The 23741-nt window shown below is 60.1% G+C and overlaps 13 protein-coding genes across 13 annotated transcripts; 7 read left to right on the plus strand and 6 right to left on the minus strand.

The window, feature by feature from the left end:
- Positions 1-197: 197 nt before the first annotated feature.
- On the minus strand, positions 198-1995 carry ACA1_058080 (uncharacterized protein; the record flags this gene model as incomplete). Its single annotated transcript, XM_004339117.1, has 6 exons — positions 198-247; positions 316-1139; positions 1214-1362; positions 1421-1503; positions 1737-1821; positions 1900-1995. The coding sequence occupies 6 exons, from the start codon at positions 1993-1995 to the stop codon at positions 198-200; spliced, it is 1287 nt and encodes a 428-aa protein (XP_004339165.1).
- A 475-nt stretch (positions 1996-2470) lies between these two features.
- On the plus strand, positions 2471-3654 carry ACA1_058090 (zinc finger domain containing protein; the record flags this gene model as incomplete). Its single annotated transcript, XM_004339118.1, has 4 exons — positions 2471-2710; positions 2807-2921; positions 2991-3182; positions 3248-3654. 4 exons carry the CDS (start codon positions 2471-2473, stop codon positions 3652-3654), a joined length of 954 nt encoding a protein of 317 aa, XP_004339166.1.
- A 409-nt stretch (positions 3655-4063) lies between these two features.
- Positions 4064-7714, plus strand: ACA1_058100 (coppertranslocating P-type ATPase; the record flags this gene model as incomplete). The annotated part of the gene is made up of 9 exons (XM_004339119.1): positions 4064-4384; positions 4445-4575; positions 4596-4908; positions 4979-5051; positions 5115-5261; positions 5329-5535; positions 5605-5840; positions 5932-6127; positions 6225-7714. The coding sequence occupies 9 exons, from the start codon at positions 4064-4066 to the stop codon at positions 7712-7714; spliced, it is 3114 nt and encodes a 1037-aa protein (XP_004339167.1).
- A 328-nt stretch (positions 7715-8042) lies between these two features.
- ACA1_058110 (Mimivirus encoded protein, putative) lies at positions 8043-8663 on the plus strand (the record flags this gene model as incomplete). The annotated part of the gene is made up of 1 exon (XM_004339120.1): positions 8043-8663. The coding sequence occupies one exon, from the start codon at positions 8043-8045 to the stop codon at positions 8661-8663; it is 621 nt and encodes a 206-aa protein (XP_004339168.1).
- A 214-nt stretch (positions 8664-8877) lies between these two features.
- On the minus strand, positions 8878-11028 carry ACA1_058120 (uncharacterized protein; the record flags this gene model as incomplete). Its single annotated transcript, XM_004339121.1, has 1 exon — positions 8878-11028. One exon carries the CDS (start codon positions 11026-11028, stop codon positions 8878-8880), a length of 2151 nt encoding a protein of 716 aa, XP_004339169.1.
- A 181-nt stretch (positions 11029-11209) lies between these two features.
- On the minus strand, positions 11210-11635 carry ACA1_058130 (uncharacterized protein; the record flags this gene model as incomplete). Its single annotated transcript, XM_004339122.1, has 2 exons — positions 11210-11463; positions 11521-11635. 2 exons carry the CDS (start codon positions 11633-11635, stop codon positions 11210-11212), a joined length of 369 nt encoding a protein of 122 aa, XP_004339170.1.
- A 101-nt stretch (positions 11636-11736) lies between these two features.
- On the plus strand, positions 11737-13184 carry ACA1_058140 (Sarp-3, putative; the record flags this gene model as incomplete). Its single annotated transcript, XM_004339123.1, has 5 exons — positions 11737-12126; positions 12206-12244; positions 12341-12426; positions 12516-12771; positions 12915-13184. 5 exons carry the CDS (start codon positions 11737-11739, stop codon positions 13182-13184), a joined length of 1041 nt encoding a protein of 346 aa, XP_004339171.1.
- Positions 13185-13510: 326 nt separating this feature from the next.
- Positions 13511-14545, plus strand: ACA1_058150 (oxidoreductase, putative; the record flags this gene model as incomplete). Its single annotated transcript, XM_004339124.1, has 5 exons — positions 13511-13679; positions 13744-13883; positions 13949-14077; positions 14150-14228; positions 14334-14545. 5 exons carry the CDS (start codon positions 13511-13513, stop codon positions 14543-14545), a joined length of 729 nt encoding a protein of 242 aa, XP_004339172.1.
- Positions 14546-14736: 191 nt separating this feature from the next.
- Positions 14737-15150, minus strand: ACA1_058160 (homeobox domain containing protein; the record flags this gene model as incomplete). The annotated part of the gene is made up of 2 exons (XM_004339125.1): positions 14737-15024; positions 15124-15150. The coding sequence occupies 2 exons, from the start codon at positions 15148-15150 to the stop codon at positions 14737-14739; spliced, it is 315 nt and encodes a 104-aa protein (XP_004339173.1).
- A 708-nt stretch (positions 15151-15858) lies between these two features.
- Positions 15859-17607, plus strand: ACA1_058170 (SET domain containing protein; the record flags this gene model as incomplete). The annotated part of the gene is made up of 5 exons (XM_004339126.1): positions 15859-16626; positions 16709-16829; positions 16914-17018; positions 17117-17462; positions 17535-17607. The coding sequence occupies 5 exons, from the start codon at positions 15859-15861 to the stop codon at positions 17605-17607; spliced, it is 1413 nt and encodes a 470-aa protein (XP_004339174.1).
- A 108-nt stretch (positions 17608-17715) lies between these two features.
- ACA1_058180 (uncharacterized protein) lies at positions 17716-18977 on the minus strand (the record flags this gene model as incomplete). Its single annotated transcript, XM_004339127.1, has 4 exons — positions 17716-17871; positions 17950-18133; positions 18221-18605; positions 18755-18977. The coding sequence occupies 4 exons, from the start codon at positions 18975-18977 to the stop codon at positions 17716-17718; spliced, it is 948 nt and encodes a 315-aa protein (XP_004339175.1).
- A 276-nt stretch (positions 18978-19253) lies between these two features.
- ACA1_058190 (leucine rich repeat domain containing protein) lies at positions 19254-22103 on the minus strand (the record flags this gene model as incomplete). The annotated part of the gene is made up of 6 exons (XM_004339128.1): positions 19254-19331; positions 19438-20205; positions 20440-20667; positions 20730-20820; positions 20898-21022; positions 21105-22103. The coding sequence occupies 6 exons, from the start codon at positions 22101-22103 to the stop codon at positions 19254-19256; spliced, it is 2289 nt and encodes a 762-aa protein (XP_004339176.1).
- A 228-nt stretch (positions 22104-22331) lies between these two features.
- ACA1_058200 (methyltransferase domain containing protein) lies at positions 22332-23739 on the plus strand (the record flags this gene model as incomplete). Its single annotated transcript, XM_004339129.1, is given in 8 exon segments — positions 22332-22473; positions 22566-22640; positions 22728-22835; positions 22855-22998; positions 23085-23158; positions 23224-23326; positions 23425-23551; positions 23655-23739. The coding sequence occupies 8 exon segments, from the start codon at positions 22332-22334 to the stop codon at positions 23737-23739; spliced, it is 858 nt and encodes a 285-aa protein (XP_004339177.1).
- Between the last annotated feature and the right edge of the window lie 2 nt (positions 23740-23741).

Here is a 23741-nt window from a genome sequence, read left to right on the forward strand (position 1 = left end):
ATTTCCCTTTGTTGTTACACATTTCCTCTCACCACCGAAGAACGAGTGCCACGCGTAGACTTTACTCGTCATGAAGACGACGAAGAAGAAGAGAAAGGGTGATCATCGCTCTCTTGTTACTCTAACGGCTGGGCATTTGTCACCAAGCTTGGTTGCGTTGTCCCATCGCGGGCGAATTCTCTGAGCGATCAGACCGTCTACGCGTCTTTGTCCCAGAACGAAGGCTGGCGCGAAGTGAGCCGCTTGGCTGCCGTGAAACGGTTAGCGACTCTCTCAAAAAGGAGCACAAACGAGAAGCATCTGATGCGAACGCACTCTTGAACGGCGCAGGAGTGGCAGCATGCGTCTTACTGGTGAAGTAGCGGAAGCCGTCGTTGTCGCACACCTCAACGTCCGATGCGTTCCTCTTTCTCGGGGTCTTCTGCGGGGTCTTGTTGATCGCCTCCGCTTCGGCGCAAGGAGTCTTGACCTTCGCCTCGCGCCTCGTCGGAGTCTTGTGAGGAGTCTTGGACTGCGTGAGCTCGGCGTAGCTCCTGGTCGGGGTCTTGCGCGGCGTCTTCGGCACCGACTCGCGCTCGCGCCAATGAGGCACCGCACCGTCGAGATCGAAGGTGCCCGGATAGCCGGGGCGTAGCTTTCCGCCCAGAGTAGGCTCGCGCAGGCTCAGTACCTTGGTCTTGGCCGAGCGGGAGGGTCTCGACGGGGTCTGCGGAGCGGACGATCCCTCCGACTCGGACGAAGAATGGTCTCTCGACGGGGTACGCTCGCTCTTTGCACGCTTGGGCGTACGGAGGTACTCGCTGGCGGTGCGTCTCAGGCCACCTTTCCTCTTCGGAGCCCTGGGCGTGGTCGCTCTGGTCTCCTCATCGAAGAAGTTGGCCCAGCTCTGATGCCAGAGGAGCAGCGCTTCGTCGGGGTCTTGGTTGCTCTCGTCTTCGCTCTCCGATTCCACTTGACGGTGTACGTGTAGAGGAACAGCGGCTTGCTCCTTCTCGGCTTCGGCAGCCGCCTCCGCGCGTTTAGCCGAGTTGCGCCGAGCCTGCTGGAAGCGTGCCAGGAGAGACTTGCGGGCAACAGTATCGTCACTCCCCTTCAACGGCTCGATCAGGTCGGCATTGGTGACGGGAAACGCTTCTGGACTGAAGATAGTAGTCCTACGGAAAGAGTACGCATAAGAACGAACGAGTCTTGTTGACATAGCGACGAGACGTACCGCGCCTGAAGATCCTGCAAAAGGGGTGACGAGTTCGGAGCTAGCCTCCTCTTCTTGAAGTCACGCTGATCTAGCGACTGGGGCACCATGCGACGATCAAACATCTCCATCATCTCGCCATTGACCGACTTGATCGCTGAATTCTCTGCCTGCAGCCACTTCCTTCGTAAGCGTGTGAGAGTCGATAGTCATCGCGGGTGTACTTACCTTGAGCGCTACAATCTCCTTCTCGCGCTTGACTGCTTTGCGCAAGAGGTCATCGCGCTCCTGGGTGAGCTCCTTCACTCTTGCTTGAAGTTCGTGCAAAGTGCGAGAGTAAAGGCGAACACGAACTGTAAACGAAAAAATGCGTTGTGCAGCGAGCAAGAAGGTGTGAAAGGATATCTGCTCTGAAGCCTGACGTTCCCGCGTATGATGTCGTTGTTGATCTCGGTGTGCTTCCTTTTCACTGTTCGTAATCGAGAATGTAGGGTCAGAGCTACTACTAAGTACGCGCTACTACGTTTACGTCGCGAGAACGTACCGAGCTCGAGATCTTTCTTGCCCTCTAGAAGCTTGTTCTTGAGCTGAACCGAGAAGTTCTGGCAGCTCTCGAGCTTAGCTTGCGTCTACATCCGTTCAGAAAGAGGTCCGATCAATGCAGCGTCGAGGTAGCGAGACAAGTAGCTAATGCAGGGTGTCCGTACCTCCTTACAGCCTACGCACTTCTCCTGAGTGCCGCTGCCGAGGAAGCTCCTCCTTGTCGAGAGCGGAGGGAGAGCACGCTTCGCAAACACGTCCATGAGCTGGTCGGTAGCAGCCATCCACACAAACGGAGAGTCGTTGCTTGTTGATGGTCTGTTGGTGAACGAAGGCAAAAGAAGAATGAGACGGCGCCCGTGCCGAAAGGAAAGTGGCCTGCCACCTTTGCCTGCGTTGCCTACCCCCCCAAACATTTCGCGCCCTTTTTGCGCACAGCGAGCAAAGACCGGGGTGGTTCGTACCATCAAGCCTGGCGACTCCTCGAGTGGCTCGACGTAGCATAATCTCACCTTCATTGTGACGAGATCTCCGACTTAAACGTCGTTGGCAATCAAAGAGGACAGGACGCCAATCAAGATGGCGAATAGGTTGCGTTGCATCTCCGCATGTTCAAACGTCGTGGAGATCTGTTGAAGATGAAATTCTTGTTTTTCCATCTCGGAAGTGGAAAAGGCTGAGAAAAGGATTGAAAAAGGAACAAAATGCAACGTACGATCCATCGTCCTGTCCACCGAGATGAGTGCTGAAGAGCTGAAGAAGCAAATCGAAGATGCGAAGAAAGATGTAGAAGAGAAAGCGAAGGATGATGAGGAAGAGGGGGGCGTGTGTGCCTTCTTCAAAGCAAGGAAAGGACGACCGGGCAGCAACATGCGAAAGAGGGCAGGCAAGCCGCTGACCTCGTCCACCAAGGATCACAAGAAGCCTCGACCAGAAGAGGATGCGCCCGGCCACACCTGGGAGTCGACTCGTTCGGCCGTAATTACCCCCCCCCCAAACTTCTAGAACTATCTGCTTGGTCTTTTGTCATTCTGCCACATCTAATAATGTTGCATCACATCTCTTATGATCCAGGGACCCGCTGTGCCGAAGATGGCAATCGCTACGGCAGTACTGGAAACCGAGACTGAGCGCGACAGGGATGCGACGGCCATCGTCGAACGTGCCAAAAAGCTGCAGCAGGCAGAGGGTGCGCCTCCATCGCGGTGTGTTCGATGTGCAACCGCGAGTGCTGACCATTCCTTGTGGTCGAGTGCAGCGATGGCAGGGTCGGACAAGAAGGTGTACAGGGGACAGGCCAACTACACGCAATACATCGACCCAGGCGATACCTCTGGTCAGATCAAAGGCGCGGGAATCCGCGCAGGTCCTGTGCGTGCTTCACTCTACGCCCGCGCCATCACACGTTGGGACTATCAGCCTGATATCTGCAAGGACTACAAGGAAACTGGTACGCTGTGGTGAGCGTGCTAGGCTTGTGTGGCACCAATGCTCACTGCTCATCTACACGAATAGGCTACTGCGGATTCGGCGACAGCTGTAAGTTCATGCACGATCGTGGTGACTACAAGAGCGGATGGGAGATGGAGCGAGACTGGAACGAGCAGCAGAAGCAAAAGGCTCAGGCCGGTCAGAATGGCGGCGGCGACGCGGAGGGCGGCGCGAACGAAGACGACGAGGACATTCCCTTCGCGTGCTACGTGTGCCGCAAGGCGTTCACCGACCCGGTCAAGACCAAGTGCGGCCACTTCTTCTGCGAGCGATGCGCGCTCACCAAGTGCAAGACCGAGTGCACGGTGTGCTCCCAGAAGACTGGGGGTGCGTTCAGCATGCCGACTCGGGTCGAAAAGAAGAAGCTCGAGGACGCCCGCAAGAAGCACGAAGCAAAGCCCAAGGAAAACGACGAGGGTGACAGTGACTGACCGTCGCTGATCCTGCACTGCAATCAATAAAATATAAAGCCAATTATTTATAAATCAATAAGTTGTCCAATATTTGCCAATTAAAATCTCTCGGACAGCGATGGATGAGGGCAAAAGGCCCCCTGCGCAACGGGTGGTATGGGGTGCTCCTGCAAGACCACGATCGACGGCAGGAGCAAGAGGCGTCGACCAGGTGTCTGCCATCGCCCCCAAAATCAAGAAAAATACAACCAAGGATGCAGCTGGATGTAAGGAAGGGTGCTGCGGTGAGGACGCTGGTGCACGTGGGAAGAGCCAGCAGGGCAAGAGCTACCTGCGCCGCTACGGCTTGTTGCGTCAGCAGGATGCCACGAACTCTGCCGCAACGAAGTCAAAATCGAAGGCTGTAGCGGGAGACGATGGTGTGGAGATGACGGTGAAAGGGGCGAGTTCTCTGTTCGACCAGCGCCGTCCCAAGGGCAAGGAGAGAGACCTTGAAGCAGGCGATGGCGAAAGCAGCCAGACAAGCGACTCGATGCTCGAGTGGGGTGTGGACGTGAGCAGCAAGATGATCGGTGGCGAGTCCATCATGAACGCTGCGGCCGAGGTGGCCGTCGAGTGCTGCCGCCTGTGCCTGGAGGCCGACGAGTGCTGTCGTCAATTGTGCTGCGCCGCGCTGTGCTGCCTGCAAGAGCTCGGGGCCTCTCTTCTTGCTACGGGCAACACTTCCGGCTCCTCGCTTAAGAAAAAGGTAGTCTCACCTTGATGCCTTGGCTTGCTGCTCTTGTTGCTGACCATTCTTCATGTGCAGCCACTCGCTCCTTCGGCTGACCCACTGACGACGGTGCATCTGGATCTGAGCGGGCTGGACTGTGCTGATTGCTCGCTAACCGTGGAGAGAACCCTCAAGCGAAACTCGGCCGTCGTTGCCGTGGTGGTCAGGTACCTCATCGACTTCCCAGGTCCGACTTCAGCTTGATGGCGCTTCTAACCTTCGTCCGTAGTGCCATGACCAACAAGGCCGAGGTGACTTTCGACGCAATGCGCACCGATGAGGCGGCGATCATGAAGGACATCCGGGCTCTTGGCTTCGGGGCTGAGCTGGCTTCGCCCGCATCAGCTACGCGCCTTCTTATACGTGTGGCGCCCGTGCCTGGTGCTGGCGATGGCGACCTCTCCGCGGCACTGGCCCAGCTGAAGTCCGAGCCGGGCATCGTCAGTGCGGTCTACAAGCGCAAGAAAAAACTCTTCGTCATCGACTACCACCCAACCCAGGTACGTGCAGCCACAGCCTTGCTTCAGGCCATCCCACCCGCTTCGTTTAAGTACTAACCAACGATAACAGGCCAAAATTAGGACAGCCATTGAGGCGCTTGAGGAGTCAGGGCTCTCGGTCACCGTCGTCCGCGATGAGCCGGGTATGATCGTAGTGAAGCGCATTACCCTTCTTGCGTAGATCTGACTCCATTCGCAACGTGAAGGCAAAACTCGTGCCCAGAAGCAGGTGAGATCGTGGCAGTGGCGCTTCTGGGCGAGCGCCGTCCTGAGCGTGCCGGTCTTCTTCATCTCGTTCCTGTTCCCGCATCTGCCGGAGGTCGATGACGCCTTCGACGAGGAACTCACGCAAGGTTCGTACCTGCTTCTCTCTCATTCTTCTTCGCTTACGTTTCGAGTCGACATTTTTGTTTGGCGCAGGCTTGTCCGTCGGCGTGTTTCTGTGCTGGCTGCTTGCGACGCCCATTCAGTTCGTCATGGCGTGGCCACTCTACGGATCCTCGTATCGCGCCCTGCGCTACGGCCACAAGGCCAACATGGACACCCTCGTCATCCTTAGCACCCTCACGGCCTACACCTACTCCGTTGTTGCCGTCATCGTGGCCATGGCCGGCACCGGCTTCGAAGGTGAGACGACCAGTCAATCAATCCCACTCTCCAGGCCGTCACTGACAACGAAGGCCCTTTGTGGTGCAGGTGATTCGTTTTTCGAGACCTCGGCCATACTGCTGACCTTGATCATGCTGGGCCGCTACCTGGAGGCCCTGGCCCGAGGCAAGGCCTGCAACGTCGTCAGTTCGCTGCGCAACGAACAGGCGACCACGGCCCTGCTCCTCAGCGTTGGCAAAAGCGACTGCGACACGACTTCCGAACAGAGCGTGCAGGAGAGGGAAATGGACGTGGAGCTCATCCAGCCGGGCGACCTTATCAAGGTACTGACACCCGGCAACGACGCCCTTCGACAGCTTTCTAAGCAAGTACGAGTTTTCTATTTCTCATATACTGTGTGCGTGTTGTGGTCAGGTGTTGCCTGGCGCCAAGGTGGCTGTCGACGGGGTCGTGGTGTATGGTGCGAGTTCGGTGGACGAGTCGTTGGTCACTGGGGAATCGATGCCCGTGGCCAAGAGCATCGGAAGCCTGGTCCTGGGTGGCACCATAAACCAACACGGCACGATCCACGTCAGGGCGACCAAGTCAGCCTCGGAGAGCACACTTGCTGGTACGTACTCGTTTCCAACACACAGACACACACACACACACACACACACACACACACACACACACGCACGCACGCACGCACTAATTGCGGCCACTAGCTATCAGCCGGCTGGTGGAGGACGCCCAGGCCGGCAAGCCGCGGCTTCAGAGGCTTGCTGACGTCATCGCGTCCTACTTCGTGCCTGCCATCCTGCTCCTTGCGCTGGCGGTGCTCGCCCTGTGGCTCTGCCTCAGTGCGCTCGACGTCGTCGACACCGACGGCGATCACTGGGTGCCGTTCTCGTTGCAGTTCGCCTTCGCCGTGCTCGTGGTGTCGTGCCCATGCGCCATCGGCCTCGCGGTCCCGCTGGCAGTCATGGTGGCCAGCGGGGTCGGCGCCAAGCACGGCGTGATCATCAAGAGCGGCGCCACCATCGAGGCCTGTCGACGGATCAACACCATGGTCTTCGACAAGACCGGCACGCTCACTCGCGGCCAGCTCTCGGTCGTCGATCACTGGTGGCTGGACCACACCACAGCCCGGGGGCAGCAAGACGGCGCCGACGAGCCGCACCAGCAGCGGCTGCTGCTACTCTCCCTGATCGGATCGGCCGAGAAGGGCAGCGAGCACGTCCTGGCCAAAGCCGTGGTGCGCTTCATCGAGAGCCTGCCGGACGTGCCCGAACTCGCCGAGCCCGACGACTTCAGCGCCGTCCCGGGCCGCGGACTCTCGGCACACGTGCGCGAGCACGCGGTGTTGGTTGGCAACCGCGCATGGATGCAGGACAACGGCGTCGACGGGCTTGGTGACGCCGAGGAGGAGGCAGCTATTGCCGCGGCGGCGCACGAGAGCGAAGGTAGGACGGTGGTGTGGGCCGCGGTGGACGGACGCGCGGTGTGCGCGCTGGCGCTCGAGGACTCGCTCAGGCCCGAGGCCCGCCAGGTGGTGCAGCGCCTGCAGCGCAAGGGCGTCGAGGTGTGGGTGCTGAGCGGCGACCAGCAGCGCACCGTTCACGCCGTGGCCCGCCAGCTGGGCATCGCCGAGGCAAATGCTATCGGCGGCCTCGTACCCGAGGACAAGGTCGACAAGATACGAAGCCTTCAACTCAACGCCACCATCGCCAACAACGACGTGTGCGGCTACAACGTCGACACGCTGAACAAGTACGACGACAACGATGATGACAACGATGACAACGACAAGAAGAGAAAGAAGAAGCGAGCTGTGGTGGCGATGGTGGGCGACGGTGTCAACGACGCGCCGTCGCTGGCGCAGGCCGACGTGGGCGTGGCGGTGGGCGGCGGCACCGACATCGCGATCGCTGCCGGCGACGTGGTCTTGATGCGCAACGATCTGCGCGACGTGCTGCTGATGATCCACCTCGCTCGCCGCACGCACGCCGTCATCGTTCTCAACTTCGTGTGGGCCTTTGTCTACAACGCCGTCGCCATTCCGCTGGCCGCCGGCGTGCTCTACCCCGGCACCCAGTTCGTCATCCCGCCCGCCGCGGCGGGCCTCTCCGAGATCCTTTCGTCCCTGCCCATCATCATCTTCTCGCTCCTCCTGCGCCTCTACCGTCCGCCTTCTCAACAACTGAGCTCCGCTTAAACTTTGGTCGAATCCACGCATTACCAATCGAAACAGAGCCTATTTTTGCAAAGACTTCGATACTCTCCCATACCCGTGCATCCACCCTTCACTCAAGCTTGTGGCACTTTCTCGACCACCTTGTTCTAAAAGGTGAAGATCGGCATTGCAACAACCTTCGGCCGAATTTGGAAATCCGCCGAAACCAGTTCGCTCGAAAAATGCCAGATGGGGTTGGACCAATCTCGATCCACCAAACTCCACATAAAAGCGCTCCCTTGCCCTGCTCTCGTCACTCATCTCTTCACCAATACTCTCACCAGCAAACTTCCTCAACAACCACCCAAGCATGCAACTCTTCCAGCTGCTCATGTTGTGCTGCCTGGCCTTTGTGCTCGCGGCGCCCGCGAGTGCCTTCTTCGACACCACGTGCCAGGAGCTGCCCTTCACCGCAGCAGGCCTCGCCAGGCTCGAGCCCATCAAGGCCTCCAACCTGGGCACTTTCAACTGCTCGGGCTCCTTCACCTACTTCGACCCGTCGACCGGCCACGTGACGGCCACCATCGACCTGCCTTGGTTCAACCAGTCCACGCTCTACGAGCCCTCGTGCGGCTGCTGGGTCACCACCAGCTTCGCCCTCGGCTCGGCCCAGCCGCCGCTGGTCATCTACGAGTACGGCAACGCGCTGCCGGGCCGCGCCGAGGAGGGCTCCTGCCTCGAGTTCGACTGGCCCGAGGACGACGGCAACATCACCCAGTCGATCGCGTTCGGGCGCAACATGCGCTTTGTGCACCGCGACCTGCCTTACATGCGCAAGGCCGACAACACGCTCACGCGCCACCAGTCGTTTTACCGCGTGCCCAACTCGCAGAACGAGCTCGTCGTGGTGCGCAAGTTCAACGAGGCGGGCTACATCGACTGGATCGAGAACCTCGTGTGCTTCATGATCGAGCCTCAGGTCATCTACTGACCCCCAGCAGATCTTCTTGTGGTCATCGCCCTTCCCCACCGAAACCTGATTTTAGTCTTTTTCCCTCCAATAAACAACATTTTGTGAATGGAGAGTGTCTGTTGAAATAGCCGCAGAACTGCGGGACGGCAACGTCACCCAGGTCTTGTAAGAACTACACAATCACCAAAGCAAGGACCACCAGCTGTTCGCTCTTCCATTCTTTGCGCATTTTCTAAGTCGCGGCGCCGGCGTTCTTGCGACTGGCTCCTCGGTCTGCGGTGATGCGGCCGCGCACGCGCAGAGGGAACACGTGGATTCCGAGCCCGTCCGTGCCGTCGTCAGCCGGCTGCCCAGCAGTGAGGGCGCCCTGCAGGTGCGACCGCGAGGCAAAGGCCAGCGCGTGGCCTGGCTGCAGCGTCGCCAGCTCGAGCGCGGCGTGGTCGGAGAGCGGGAGCTTCTTGGCCAGGTAGGTGAACCAGTCGCGCGAGTGGAAGCGGTGCAGGACGGCCACGGTGACGAGCTCCAGCAGCTCGGGCGCGAGAGCCAGCGGGCTCTGGGTGCTCACGGCCAGCCGCATGCCGTCGTGCCGCATCAGCCGCGCCACGGCCACGATCGCCTCGCTGAGGCCGTCGCCCGCCACGCCGTCCATGAACTTGTGGGCCTCGTCCAGCGCCAGCAGCTTGCCGCAGCCACGCAGGGGCAGCGCCCGGTACTGCTCGGTCAGCACCTGAAAGATGCCGTTGGCCTCCTCGGCGGCCAGCAGCGGGTCGGTCAGGTCGGCGATGGCCAGCGTGCCCGGCTGGCAGCTCGCGTATAGATCGGCGCCGTCGGCCCGAATGTCGGCGTTGATGGCGCTCTCGGCCACCAGCGACTCGAGAAGGGCCATGCGCTGCTCGAGCGGGCCGCGCTGCCCGTTGAGCTTGCAGGTCTCCTTGACCTGGGCCAGGAAGTCGGCGAACGCGGGCACGACGGCGTCGCGCTGGTACCGGCGGAGGAGGTCGAGCATGGCCGCCACGTAGAGCTGGTTGTCGCCGTCCTTGATGCGCATGATGCGCTTGATGTGGTCGGCCGTGAGCGTGTGCCACCGGAAGAGCAGCGGCTTGACCGTGCAGTAGTCGCCGTAGAAGGCCCTGCGCTGCCGGTAGAACGAGGGCGAGACCAGGACCACCATCTTGTCCCTCGGCAGGCACGGCGCCGCGCCAAGCTGTCGAGGGGCCAGCAGGCGCTGGAGAGCCGGGTGGGGCGAGATGAGGCCCGTGGCTTCGCACACGGAGGTCACGTTCTGGTCGTAGTGCAGGACCAGCGCGCTCATCGGGGCGTGCAACCGCACGACGTCGTCCTCGAGCATGGGCACCAGACACGACTCGAGCACGCACGCCATCGTGTGGCTCTTGCCGCCGCCTTGGACGCCCACCGTCGCCAGACAGAACGGCTCGTGCGTGTTCAGGTAGATCTCGCTGGCGGAGGCGGAGGCGGCGGTCGGGTCCCAGGCGTGGCCGCAGTTGGTCCGCTCGCCGAGCAGCGCGGCCTCGGCGAAGGCCGACGCGGCGGCCCGGTCGGCCAGAGCGACTCCAGCTTCGAGGGCGCGGGAGCTGCGCTCCTCGAGCAGGAAGCCTCGCACGGCGCCCCGAGGGACCACCGGCGGCGGCACGGCGGTTTCCGGTGCCACCACGCTCACGAGGGGCGAGGGCGGGTCAGGTTCTTCGAAGCGCAGCGGAGGCTGGGCGGCGATGGGCGATGATGTAGCGACCGTCGCCTGCTCGGGTAGGACGACGGGCGGCTCAGTCGTGGGAGTTGCAGTGCGCACCTCGTCTTGCGTGAGCTGCGCGTAGGTGACGATGTCCACCGTCGAATCCTCGATTGCTATCTCTGACGTGAGCCGCACGGGCGGCGCTGCTAGTACTGCGGGCTTTACTGGCTGTACTGACTTCGCTGGCAGCGCTGATTTTGCTGGCTGTGCTGCCTTTGCTAACTTTGCTGGCTTTGCGAGCTTCGGCGGTTTGGGTACTCGAATTTTAACTTTGCTGTTCGGCGCGGGGTCAGCCGGCCCGGTGGGGCCGAACTCGTTGCTAGAGGCCCAGAAGCAGGGCTTGCCTTTGTAGACGCCACGCTTGAACCGCGGGTCCTTGTCCATCGCAGCGAGTATGGTCCGGGTGAACAGCGCGTGGTCGACCCCCGCGGGGAGCCTATTCGCCTTCTTCACCTGCCCGACGAAGCGGTAGAGGATGAAGGGGTGGTGGTTGGTCCGGAGCACGTTGGCCGCGAGGTCCGTACACTGCTTCACCGCAGCGGGCGCCCAGTCGAGCTCCGCAGGTGGCTTGTGCGGCGGGGCGGGGGAGGTAGACGGTAGGACCGAGCTAGCTTTAGCCTGTTTAGCTTTCATGGTGGCAGTGCGACGAGGAAGAAGAAGTGAAGAAACAAAAAGCAAAAACAATGAATGAGTGAAGAAGAAGGAGACGAGACGTGTCCTGGACAGCTGGCCGTGTTGGTTACAAGGTGAAAGGTGAAGAGGAAAAAGAGAATTAAAAATGTAACTGTGTACAGGAAGTGGATGGAGGGAAGGGTCAGAGGGACAGGTTCCTCTCGGTGTCTTCATGCTCGCGGGCCAGCTGCGCAAAGGTGTCCTCCCACCGGCCGATCTTGAGCGCATAGCGCTCCAGCAGGGCGTCCTTGGCGGCCACGGTGGCCTCCAGCTCGGCAATCTCCCTCGTCAGAGCCGTGCGTCGGTCGCCGGTGGTCTCTTCCTCGTGCACCCGCTCGAACTCATGACGCAGCTGTCGGCCCAACTCCACGAACTCGGCGATCATCTCCTCCAGCTCTGCCAAGCAAGCAGCATTGAGAAAATGAAGTTTAAATTGAAAAATGATCTGCGTACGTTGTGGTCGATCCGTGCTGGCGATGAGGTTGATGATCTCGTTCATCCGCTTTTCAAACTGACGTGCCATGGTGACCAAACGCCCCTCTTCCTCCCCTCCGTTTTCCACTTCCATCTGACGCCCTTGCTCTTTTTATTAATAATTTTTTATTTATTTCGATTTATCAGCCACAAATCTTTTTTCTTCGTTCCTTCTTGCATTGTGATCGGACAAAGATGAACAGAGGACGTGGTGGTGGACGAGGGCGGGGTAGCAGCCGAGGAGGTGGAGGTTGGGGTGGCGGCGGTGGAGGCGGAGGTGGCAGCCGAGGGCGTGGCGGAAGTAGGGGCGGTGGAGGACGGGGCCGCGGTCGCGGAGGGCGAGGCGGCCGACCGCGGGGATTTGAAGATTTTGAGAGGAGGATGGAAGAGGAACAGGAAAGGGAAATGCGAGGAAAGATCGATGAAGATGATATCATCAATGAAGCCGAAAGCGAGGAATTGGAGGAAACTCGAGAAATCCACAGCGAGGACGAAGATGAAGATCAAGAACAGGATCAAGATGACGGTGAAGAAGAAGACGATGATGAGGACGAAGAAGATGGCGAAGAGACAGCGGCTCAGCTGGTACGCCAATTTGGCTAACAAATCTGCATCTTGAATCGCTAAATTTCTACATTTCGCATTCTCTGGCGTGATTCTCCAGCGGGAAAGTCTCGCCAGTGTGCCGTTCGAGGTTCTTCAGGTACCCAACTCAGTGCCTTCTCTTTATTTGATTTAATAATTCATGAATAAATTGAATAAATAATTATTCTTTCTAAACTTATTCTTTTATGTTCAGGCTCTGAAAAAGAAGGGCGACGCAAAGGCGCTAGACCGACGCAACGACCCCACGCCCGCCAAAGAAGAGAAGAAAGGCAAGAACCAGTACGGTTTCTCTCTCACAGCCTGTTGAGCTCTTCTTTTCATCTTGGATGTGTTTAGTCACACACCTTGGTGCTCGCCGTTGTTCGTAGGCCGCTGGAGGCGAGCTCGAAGCGGCGACCGCCTCGCTTCATTGACTTTGGGACGATCCCGAGGAACACCCAGCGCAAGTCGCGCGACCCTCGCTTCGATTCCCTGTCGGGTAAGTTCAACGAGGACCTCTTCCAGAAGAGCTACTCCTTCGTGGAGGACTACAAGCAGGAGGAGCTCAACGAGCTCAACGAGCAGCTGCGCAAGGAGAAGGACCCGGAAGAGAAGGAGCGAATCGCCCTCGGCGTCCGTTTGCTGGTTCGTACACATGCACAACCGCACGCACGCACAACGACACACACGCAACACACACGCACACACCACACGCACGCACACACACACACACACACACACAACCGCACACCCACACGAACTAACGAGATCACTGCCAATCGCAACAGCACAACCAAATTGCGGTGACCAAGCGCGATGCGGAGCAGAAGACAAAGAAGACGGCGCGGAAGAAGATGGAGCGCGAGCTGGTGCTGCAGGGCAAGAAGCCCTTCTTTCCCAAGAAGAGCGACGAGAAGACGCTCGAACTCCTCGAGAAGTTCACCGATCTCAAGCAGAAGGGCCAGCTCGACAAGTACCTCGTCAAGAAGAAGCGCCGCAACGCCGCCCGGGAGCACACGCGCATCCCTTGGCAGCGCCGCGCAGCTGGCGGCGAGTAAACAAAATAAAAATCATTTTTATAATTTGTCGACTTGGTGAAGAAAGGAAAAGGGCAAGGAAAAAGGAAATTAGAAAAACGAAGCGTACCACCACAACAAGATGGAGAGCTCAACAACCAGAGGAAGAGTGGCAGGCCTGGTGGCCGTGGTCACTGGTACCATACTCTGAGCCCTTAGGCTTACGACATACCACTAGTGGCCAACTGATAGGACACTCACCCCTTCGCCAACCATGGGTTGTAGGAGCTGGAGGCGCAATTGGGCGCACTATTGCTCAGGTGCTGGCCGACGAAGGAGCCCGAGGTACGCCTATTGTACATATAAGCATGGTGGGAAACTACGAGAACCGACTCTCAAAGGTGGTGGTGGTTGTGGTAGTTGTGGTGTGCGACATGTTGGAGAAGGAGGGACAGCAGACCGTGCAGGAAATCGAAGCCAAGCACGGACAGGACCGTGCCTTCTTCCACAAGATTGATGTCTCTAAGGAAGCCGAAGGTAGGCATGGAGAACACGGACTACTCGATGTGCGTGCGCAACGCTAACACTGCGCATCACACAGTCCAGAGTCTCGTCAAGGTGGTGGTGGACAAGTGGGGCGGCGTTGATGTGTTGGTGAACAATGCGGCGGTGTTCGTCTTTGGCACGATCGAAGAGGTCTCTTCGGACGACTGGGATCGTGCGTTGGGCGTCAACGTCAAGGTACGCCTTGACTCATCTTGCATTAGTGGTGATATTGCTCTGATCTGGTGTTACCGTTTTTTCAGGGCTATGCGTTCATGGCCAAGCATGTGATGCCGCTGATGAAGGCGAAGAGGAGCGGGTCCATCATCAACGTGGGTTCAATCAGCTCGTTCATTGCGCAACCAGCCTTCGTGCCCTACAACACCACCAAGGTAACTCAACTCGCACCGCTAGTGGTGGAGGCCTTTGCTCACACTCGAACTCATTGTTGTTGCGTATGACAGGGCGCCATATTGCAGCTGACTCGCTGCCTTGCGCTGGACTGTGGTGACTGGAATATTCGTGTCAACTGCGTTTGTCCCGGTACGAGCCCCGCGGCGGTCGGTGACACTGACCATGCGCCCGCAGCCAATCGGTACAATTTTTAATCGGCTTTCGTTTTCCGTGCCCTGTTGTTTGTGGGCGCAGGGAGCATTGACACTCCGGCGACGGCCAGCCACGCCAAGAAGCTGGGCGTGACCAAGGAGGAGCTGGTGGAGCAGGCCGTCAAGCAGCACTTCATCAAGCGCATGGGCACCACCGACGATGTGGCTAAGTGCGTGCTCTTCCTCGCCTCGGATGAGAGCACCTTTGTGACCGGCGCAGCGATACCGGTCGACGGTGGGTTCCTGGCACAGTAGAGTGCCCCGAGGTTGACTCTGACCCGACGGATGTCCGACGGACTGCCACCAATCAGAGCGTACACCGCACTTTTAATTTTATTCTGACAAGAGGAAGAATGTGCCGGTGCCATCTGATCACGTGCTCTGACCTTATCTCGACTTCCACCGATCTGTTGATGAACATGTCATCGACTCCCGACTTCTCTTCTTCACTCGCTGACGTCCAGCGTGGTGACGAGGCGCAGATTGCGGTGGTGTCCCTCTTGGACCGACGTGTGGTGGAACAGGAGCGCGGCCTTGCGGTCCTCGCGCAGGTTGAGCACCTCGCCCCGCCGCTTGGCCTTGGCCCGTCGGTTCTGAAACCACATCTGGACCTGGCGCAGGGTCATGCCCAGCTGCATGGCCAGCCTCCGCTTCGCCGCCAGCGAGGGACTCGGGTCGGTCGTGAAGGCCTGCTCGAGTGTGGCCGTACGCTGGGGCGACGAGAAGGTGGTGATCTGGGCCACAGGCCTGGCTGAAGACGGAGAGGTCGTGAGGGCTTGGCGGGTGGTCGAGCCGCTTCTCTCTGGTCGTTGCCGGCGGGGCTCTCCAGGTACTTGGGCGTTGTAGTGGTGCTGTGGCATGTTGATGTAGGGCTGTGGATTGAGAGGGGGAAGGCTGGCAAGCTGGAATCCGATGTGGTAGGGGTAAAGTTGCAGGTAGAGGTGGTGCGAGTCAAGTGTGGGATAGAGCTGAGGGTGATGATGATCGTGATGATGAGGATCATGATGTTGAGGGCTTCTGGTGGGGGTGAGTCGAGGAGTGAAGGTGAGCCACGAGTCGGGGATGATCAAGGGGGTGTCCTGGTGAGAGGGCAGGGGTGGGTTCAAGAGCTGGTGGATGTCCGAAGCGCGCCGGTACGATAGACCTACGTAGGCTGACATGGTGGGCTGCTGGTTCTTATGTGGCTGGCCGGTTTGTTTATGAAAAAGTTGTGGGCACAATATATTACTGGCGCATGTTGCACCCCGCACCCCACAGCGGAGTGGGCGCTTCCGACCTCCTATGACCACTGACCGCACCTGATCACAGCGATGCACCCGAATCCTCAACCACTGCGGGAGACACGTGCGGGTACATCAAAATCGAAGACACTCTCCCCGATAGGTGGACCCTCATGTCGTCCACCCTTATCAAGCTTCATCTGCTCTCGGAGAGCCCGCGGGGCACCGGCCCGAAAGGAGATGCCTGCGGGGTGCGTACCGCGCCACCGCAACATTTTTGGCGTGCCATTTGCAACCATAACATTTCAGCTTTTTCTTAATCTCATGATGGAGGGGGGCACTACCCCGATGCAGCAACTGTACAAGCCCGGCTTCGACGTAACCAACGCACCGTGGGGGCCGGTCAACAATGCCGCAGAAGATGGCGGAGGACCATTAGATGTGGACGGCCTCGTGCGCATGCTGCAGTGGCGGGACGACGAGGGCTCCAGCTGCCTCCACCTCTGGGTCGTCTCCCCCTCCTTCACCTCGTACCGCCACCCCCCCGCCTACCCCTTCGCCGCCCTCGACCACCTCCTCTCGAACTACACCGCCCTCGTCGACCACGACCCGCGACTCCGCGCCGCCCTACGCGCCGCGCTCGAGGATTGCGACATCATGGGCCTCACCCCGCTCCACCTGGCCGGCATCACCGCGCCCAGCTGCTACACGAAGCTGGCCGTGGCCTTCAATGGGAGCCGCCGGCTGTGGCTGCTCGAGCAGGTGGCGCGGGCCGTGGGCGCGGACCCAGCGCCCGTCTCGTACCTGTGGCACTCCACGCCGGGCGACCTGCGCTGGGTCTTCCACGGCACCGAGCAGTCGGCGACGGCCGGGTCGGACGAGAACGACGCCGAGCTGGCCCGGATGCAGGTCGAGCGGGTGCGCGTGTGGGACCGACAGCGCGACGCCGAGGAGTGGCTCGACGTGGGCGAACTGGTGCGACGGTGCGGCCTGCGGGCCTATGTGCCGTTCTACCTGGGCTACGGCGACTACATGCGCTACGTGCTGACCCAGATCCTGGGTGAGGACACACCGCAGGCCAAGAAGCATCGCCTCCTCTACGCCAAGGTCATTGTCGTGTGTCGTGTCGTGTGTCGAGTGTCGTGTGTCGTGTGTCGTGTCATATGGTGGTCGGCTCATTAGAATGGTTGCGGCGTAGGATGCGGCGAGGTGGGACGCGGAACAGAACCTGGTGCTGTGCTGGATCGAGGAGATCAATGGCTACGGCGTGTTTGCGGGCCGCCCCTACCACCAGCACGAATTCATCGCCCTCTACTCGGGTACCAACAACAAAGAGCCATTTTATTTTATTTTATTTTTTATGTAAGAATTAATTATTAATGATTAACCCATGAAATGTGTAGGTCTCCTGATGCCACACGAAGAGATCCAGAACACCGACTACGCATTCGACACCATCATCCCCGGATTCGGCGTAGACGCGAAAGATTACCGCAATATTGGAGGTCGTATCTCACCGCACACGTCTCGCCGCACACGCCCCACCGCACACGCCCCACCGCACACACGCGCGCGCTGCTCACAAAGGTCCATCATGGTGATATAGGGTTCATCAACCACTCGGCCATACCGAACGCGCGTAGCGTGTCGTTCCTGTGGAAGGGCGCCCCGTGCGTGGCCATCGTGGCGCTCCGACCGATCGCGCGCGGCGAGCAGATCTGCTACTCCTACGCGCAGGGTGCCTCCTGGTTCCACCACCCGGCCGGCAGGGCCGACCAGCCCTTCAACGAACTGCTCGGCCGGCCCTCGTTCCCGTCTTCCCTGCCGCTGCCCCGCTCGCCATCGGGAGAGGAAGAGCCAGCGCCGGGCTATCGGTGCGCAACCTGCTTGGCCGCGGAGCAGCAGGTCACGCTGAAGCGGTGCAGCCTGTGTCACGTGTTCAAGTACTGCAGGTGCGCAACCGCACGCACACACGCGCACGACCGCACACGCGCACGCTCATGATAGTGGCAACAACCCTGCAGTGCGAAGTGCCAGAAGGAGGACTGGCCGACCCACAAAAAGACTTGCGCGTTCTTGTCCGGCCGCGCCAAGTAACACAGTGACCAGTGTTTATACTGTACAAGCTCTTTTGCGTTGTGTCGTGTGTGTCATGTGTGTCGTGCGTGCCGTGCGTTGTGTCTTTTGTGTGACGTGGTACACGCATCATGCTCGCTGCGAACCGCCGTAGTTGATCCAGGCGAGGAGCTGCTTGCTGGTGAGCGACAGAATGATGAACCCGATCTCGCCCAGTACGTAGTTCTTCTTGAAGATGCCCCACTCGAACCACTGCAGCCACAACATCACCGCAAACGTGTTGTCCTGCACACGTACGCACATGCAGATGTCAGTCACGAACGCCAGACTCGCCCGCACACGCGCGTCGAGGTGCACGCGTACGAGGATGAAGATGATGAAGATGATGGCCCACACGAAACCGGGCGGGTCGCCTCGCGAGACGGCCTGGAAGAAGTAGCACAAGATGATGAGCCAGCCGCCCAGGTGCGGTACGAAGCCCGAGATCAGCGGCTGCCAGTTCCTCGGCCGCTCCTTGGACGAGTAGCCGTAGTACTTCCAGTTGGCCCTGTCATGTTGTGTCGTGTCGTGTTGTGTTATGTCGTGTTGTGTCGTGTGTCGTGTGTCGTGTGTCGTGTGTGCGCTGGCAACGCACCTCTCGTGCATGGAGCCGAAGATCATGGTGGTGGCGCCCAGGACGAAGATGGCGAAGAGGAGGTGGATCTCGGTGGCGCCGGACAGCTGGGCGCCCATGACGTGCATGATGCTGGCCGAGACCGAGTACTCGAGCCAGCGGAAGTGGTTCTGGTTGCGCTGGAGCCAGTACTTGTAGAGCTGCCACCCGCCGGGCAGGGCGGTGAGGAAGTGGTTGAAGGCGGAGAGCCACAGGAAGAGGGCCGAGTAGTAGCCGATCGGCATGTCGGCCACCTCCCTGGTGTCGGGCACGTAGAAGTCGGGGCTGCTGGCCTGCCAGCTCTTCGCGAAGTCCGTGTACCATGGGAACCGGGAGTCCTTCTTTGTTATGCCAGCGATAATCACACCTGTTCACAAATTAATCAATAAAGGCAAAATAAAGTGCAACATAGAATTACGTTAAGAAATATTGATTGTTATTTTCGATAAATGTTAAAATACTATTTAGAGATTGTTTTGATTTGTGGCGAAAATTGATAATAGTGGCTAAAGGTACCAGTGATCAGCTGGATTAGGCCCACGATGACGTTGAAGACGCGCAGCTTCCAGTTGGGGGTGCGGCTGGTGAAGAAGTCTCGTTCCGGGTCTTCTTCGCGGCCGTACGACATCAACACGATCGAGTTGGCAACCTTGGCCACCGCCTCGCTGGCCTCTGCCCCTTCCTCCTCGTCCGTGAAGAAGTTCGCCACCTTCGTCGCCCAGCGTCCACAGCGTCCCATGTCGGTCGTCGTGGGTCAGTGCGAGTTAAGTACTGTTCGGGCCGCTCTCACCTTCCCCTTGACCTCTCCACGTGCTGGCTAGTCGTCTTTTTCGAGCACTTGAAACCAGATTAGGTAATTGGAAGCTGTCATCGACACGAATGGTGATCACACCGGGCTATGTCCATATCTTGCGATTGGTAGAAAGTAGCGCATGGTCAGCCGCTTACACAATCGTGCCATTGGAGGATATGTGTTACATTGCAATTTCTGCAAGAGGCGCGATTGGCCGAATCTTCAGGCGTTCGTCATGTCGCGAAAGGAGTTGGTGATGTTCGCCAACATGGCTTGAAGCTGCAGCAACCCTCCCTGGCCCTTCGCATTACACCGCACACGCACACGCAGCATCGCACATGAAGCACACACACGCACGCGGGTGAGTGGCGAAAGCTTGGCGCGGTTGTGATGGAAAGAGTCGCACCGAGCTGGCTTCGCCATTGTCGTCGCTGTCGTCGCTGTCGTCGTCCGACGCCTCCAAGTCGTCGTCGTCATCGTCCGAGTAGAGATCCGCGTGGCTCACCTGCCAGTACTGCTCTCTCTTCTGCTCCTTCTTCACGCTGCGCAGGGTCATCGCCCTCTCGCTCACCCGCCGCTGCGTCTCCGCGAATAGTCCCAGCAAATTGTTCCTCGTCTCCTCATCCATCCCCTCTTCGCTTTCATTCTTGTCTTCGTTTTCGTTCTTTTCGTTTTCGTTTTCGTTATCGCCGCGGTCGGCTCGCTCCATGTCGTAGACGAGCTGCGGCCCAAAGTCGCGGAGGCCGAGTCCGTGGGTGGCGTCGACCCGCGTTCGCTCGTGGCCCAGCCAAAAGCACAACCACATCACGTCCTGCAGGACCGGCCGCCGCTCGCCGTGCCCGACCTGCACCCGCGGCTGCATGTGCGGCTGGCGCCGCTTGCGGGTCGTCGTCGGCGCCTCCTTCTCCCACTCCCAGGTCCACTCGAGCAGCTGCCGCACCGCCAGCGGCAGCTCGACCGCCAGCCGCCGGGGCCGACGCGCCATCACATCGCCCGCATTCCTGTCATTCCTTGCGTGACCCGCGGCGAAGACCGTGTGGAGGAGGAGGCCGACGGCGTAGACGAGCTGCGGCGACGAAGCCAACGACGACGAGGGCAGCGGGGCGAGCGACCACCTCGGGCTGGCGCGATCGTCACCAGCGGCGGCCGCGAGGAGGTCGAGCGGGTCCTGGACCTGGGCCCGGCGACGCTGGCGCCGTCGCTCGTCTCGCCGCAGCTCCGGGCAGAGGACCACCGGACCACCACCTGCACTACTACTGTCGGGGAGCGAGCTGCCGCACAGCATTGGTCGGCCGTCGTCCATCACCTGTCACGAGAAAGTTAACTGGATGACACACGCACGACCGTACATGCGCAACCGCACACGCCACACGACCGCACAAGCATAGCCAACGTTGAGGAAAGGCACCAGCCAGTGGTGGCTCTGTTGGATGTCGCGGTAGAGGAGCGCCAGCAGCGAGGCGCGCTCGTTGGTCAGGCGCTCGTCTTCGTCTTCGGGGAAGTTGGCGTCGATGCCGGCCAGAAGAGCGTCGACGGCCTCGGCCGCGTGGTAGGCCATCTGCGCCCGCTCCTCGACGCTGAGCTGCTGGCCCTTGACATGCGTTTCGAGCGACCGCTGCTCAATGACATGGCACACCTGCGAGTCAGCCGCGACATGCACACGCACACGCGCACGCACCACCGCACGCGCACACGCACCAGACATTTGCGGAAGACGAGCCAGGGCAGCTGGCCGGGCCGGAAGCTGATGCCCACCAGCGGCGAGTCGTCCCGACCGGCGTAGAGGGTTCTGTTCGCGCAGAAGAGAAGAGGCCGTTAAACAAAGATTGGGGGAGAAAGGGGAGACAGTCAGTAGTGGTGTGGTACTGGAGCACGGAAAACTCGTGGGCGATGGTCTCGGCCGGGGTGTCGTCCGCGTAGACCTTGACCGTGCACTCTTCGCCGCTACTACTCATCCGCCCACCCAGCAACGAGTACCGGTTCTCAAGGGCCTGCCCCACACACACACCGCACGCACGACACGACACGCGATCAGTGGATCGGGCGCATTTACAGTGTGGGCTGGGTAGGTACGTCGATCTGAGAGCCCAGTGTGACGGCGTCGGGCGGAATGGCCAGCGGTGCGCCGGCGTGCTCCGTAGGTACAGCAGGGCCGCGGATGCGCAGCCAGGCGAGCACGGCCGCGGGCAGCGGACGGGTGCGCAGGTAGGCGTGGGCGTCGTCCCACGGGTTGTCGGCGTAGTCAACCCACGCCAGCCGGCCGAACCCCGCCAGCGTCGGCGACAAACCGCCCAGCCCGCACCTGCTCACATCGAGCCGCTTGAGCTTCGCCGGCTTGCGCTCCTTCGCCGACAGAAGCTGCGGCATGAGTGCGAGGGTCGTGAGCCCGGTGTTGGCCGACACGTCGAGCGAGGTCAGCGACCGCGGCACGTCCAGCGCGAGCTCGGTCAGCGCGTTATGCGACAGATCGAGCGTACGAAGCCGCGACAGCCGCGCGAACGAGCGGCCGTCGTCATTGCCGTCGTCAACCGCAGCAATGGCGTTGTGGTTGAGGGAGAGCGAGAGGAGCGAGGTGAGCGCGTAGACCACGGGCGGTACGGAGTCGAACTGGTTGTGGCCCAGGGACAGGTTCTCGAGGCGCGTGAGCCGCGCGAGCTCGGCCGGCAGCGACGTCAGCCGGTTGCCGCCCAGGAACAGGTGGCGCAGCCCGCCGCCGCCGCCGGTGGTGGCCTGTGCTGACGTCAGCACGAGCGCGGGCACCTGGGCAAAGGCGTTGTGGCCCAGGTTGAGGTACTCGAGGCGCTCGAGGCAGGAGAGGGCCGCGGGGAGCTCGGTGAGGCGGTTGAGGCTCAGGTCGAGCTCGCGCAGGTGCGCCGCCAGGGAGGGCAGGTAGGGCAGGTCGGCGGGCAGGGCCTCGAGGTGCTGGTGCCGCGCCACGATGGCCACCACCTTGGCTCGTTCACCACCGTCATCGCTGGTGCTGGCACCGCTGACCTGCTGGAGCTGGGCCAGGTGCGAGGTAACATCGGTCGGGAAGACCCCGTCCACGAACACCAACCTGGCTTCATCCATTCTCTGATTGAGATTGAGATGATTGTGCGCGATTGGTGAGAGGGAGGGTTGGCATGCCAGGTGCACAACATGCCAGGGAGGGTACTCGTACCTGGGGCCGTGAAGGACACGGGAAGAACAAGAGACACGGCGCACGGGAGCGATGATTGATTTAATCTCTGGAGAGAATATTTTTTTAAAGAGAAAAAAGAGAAAAAGGAAAAGGAAAAAACTAAATAAACTACAAGAATGAAAGCGGGAGCGAGCAGAGGGGGCGGGTTCGGGCACCTGTTCACTACGCAGGCGGCGTCCTACGCCCACTTTAGGCCGGACTACCCCGCGAGCCTCTACCAGCGCATCTGGTCTTTTGCCGGCGAAGGGCGTGGCACCGGTACAGCTCCCCCTCTCCTTGCGGCGCGGGCCACAGCCATGGCTGCCCCCGTAAGCTCAACGTTGCCTGTTGTGGACGCGGTTGCCATGCAGGGCTGGCGGTCGACGTGGGCTGCGGCACGGGGCAGGCCACCAAAGTGCTCGCCACCCACTTTGACCGCGTCGTCGGTATGTCAGCCGCACGACACGACACGACACACACGCACCGCACACACTGTGCTCACCTGTGTGGCTGTGGCTGTGGTGTGCTGTCAGCCTTCGATCCGAGCCCCAAGCAGGTCGAGGCCGCGACCAAGATCGGCACGTCACGTCCCGCGGCACTCGCCGACCAACCAACCAACCATCGGCTCAACCGTGATGTTCGTGGGTGCTGCCACAACAGATAACGTGGAGTACAGGGTGGGGTTGGCCGAGGCGCTGGAGGGCATCGAAGACGAGAGCGTGGACCTGCTGACTACCGCCCAGGCCGCCCACTGGTTCCAGCTGGAGCCCTTCTACCGCGAGCTCGACCGCGTGCTCAAGCCGAGTACGCCATCAACCATAGTGTCGTTATCGTCATCATCATCCACAACTCTCATTCATTATCAAAATTAACGGCCAACGCCATGACAGAGGGATGTGTGGCCATTTGGGGCTACGGCCTTTGCCGCCTGCCCACGCCCGAAGCCGACAAGCTCCTGTCCAGGGTACGTACCCACCAACCCGCCCACTTCAATCAAGGCTGGGCTCATGAGGCACCAACCAAACGCAGTATCACACGGAGACGCTGGGACCCTATTGGGAGAAGAAAAGGGCGCTCGTCGACGCCCTCTACGAACACATTCAGCTGCCCTTCGCCCGCACTCACCGGGAAGGTGCCGTTCTCTCTCTCCCCTGACGACACAACAACTCACCACATGCGGTTGTGGGCTTCCCGTGTCGTGCGTGTCGTGCGTGTGCGGGTGCCGTGCAGTGATCGAGAACAAGAAGGAGGTGCCGTTCAAGCACTTCGTCGGTTATCTGGGCACCTGGTCCTCGCTCAAAACCTTCCGCGAGAAGCACCCCGAGGGGTCCGACCCCGTCCAAGACCTCTGCCCGCAGTGCGTCACCCTCCACACATCTCCAACGATTCATTGTCCACCACAGCCCTGACGTGTGCGTGTTGCGTGCGTGCGTGCGTGCGTCGGTGATCGTGAAAAAAAGGCTGTTTGAAGCGCTGCAGCTGCGCAGCGAAGAGGACGTCATTCATGTCACGTTCCCCACCGTGCTCATCCTCGGGCAAAAGTGAGG

This window comes from Acanthamoeba castellanii (genome assembly GCF_000313135.1).
Source record: "Acanthamoeba castellanii str. Neff unplaced genomic scaffold scf7180000084599, whole genome shotgun sequence".
In the NCBI taxonomy this organism is placed as follows: domain Eukaryota; phylum Discosea; order Longamoebia; family Acanthamoebidae; genus Acanthamoeba; species Acanthamoeba castellanii.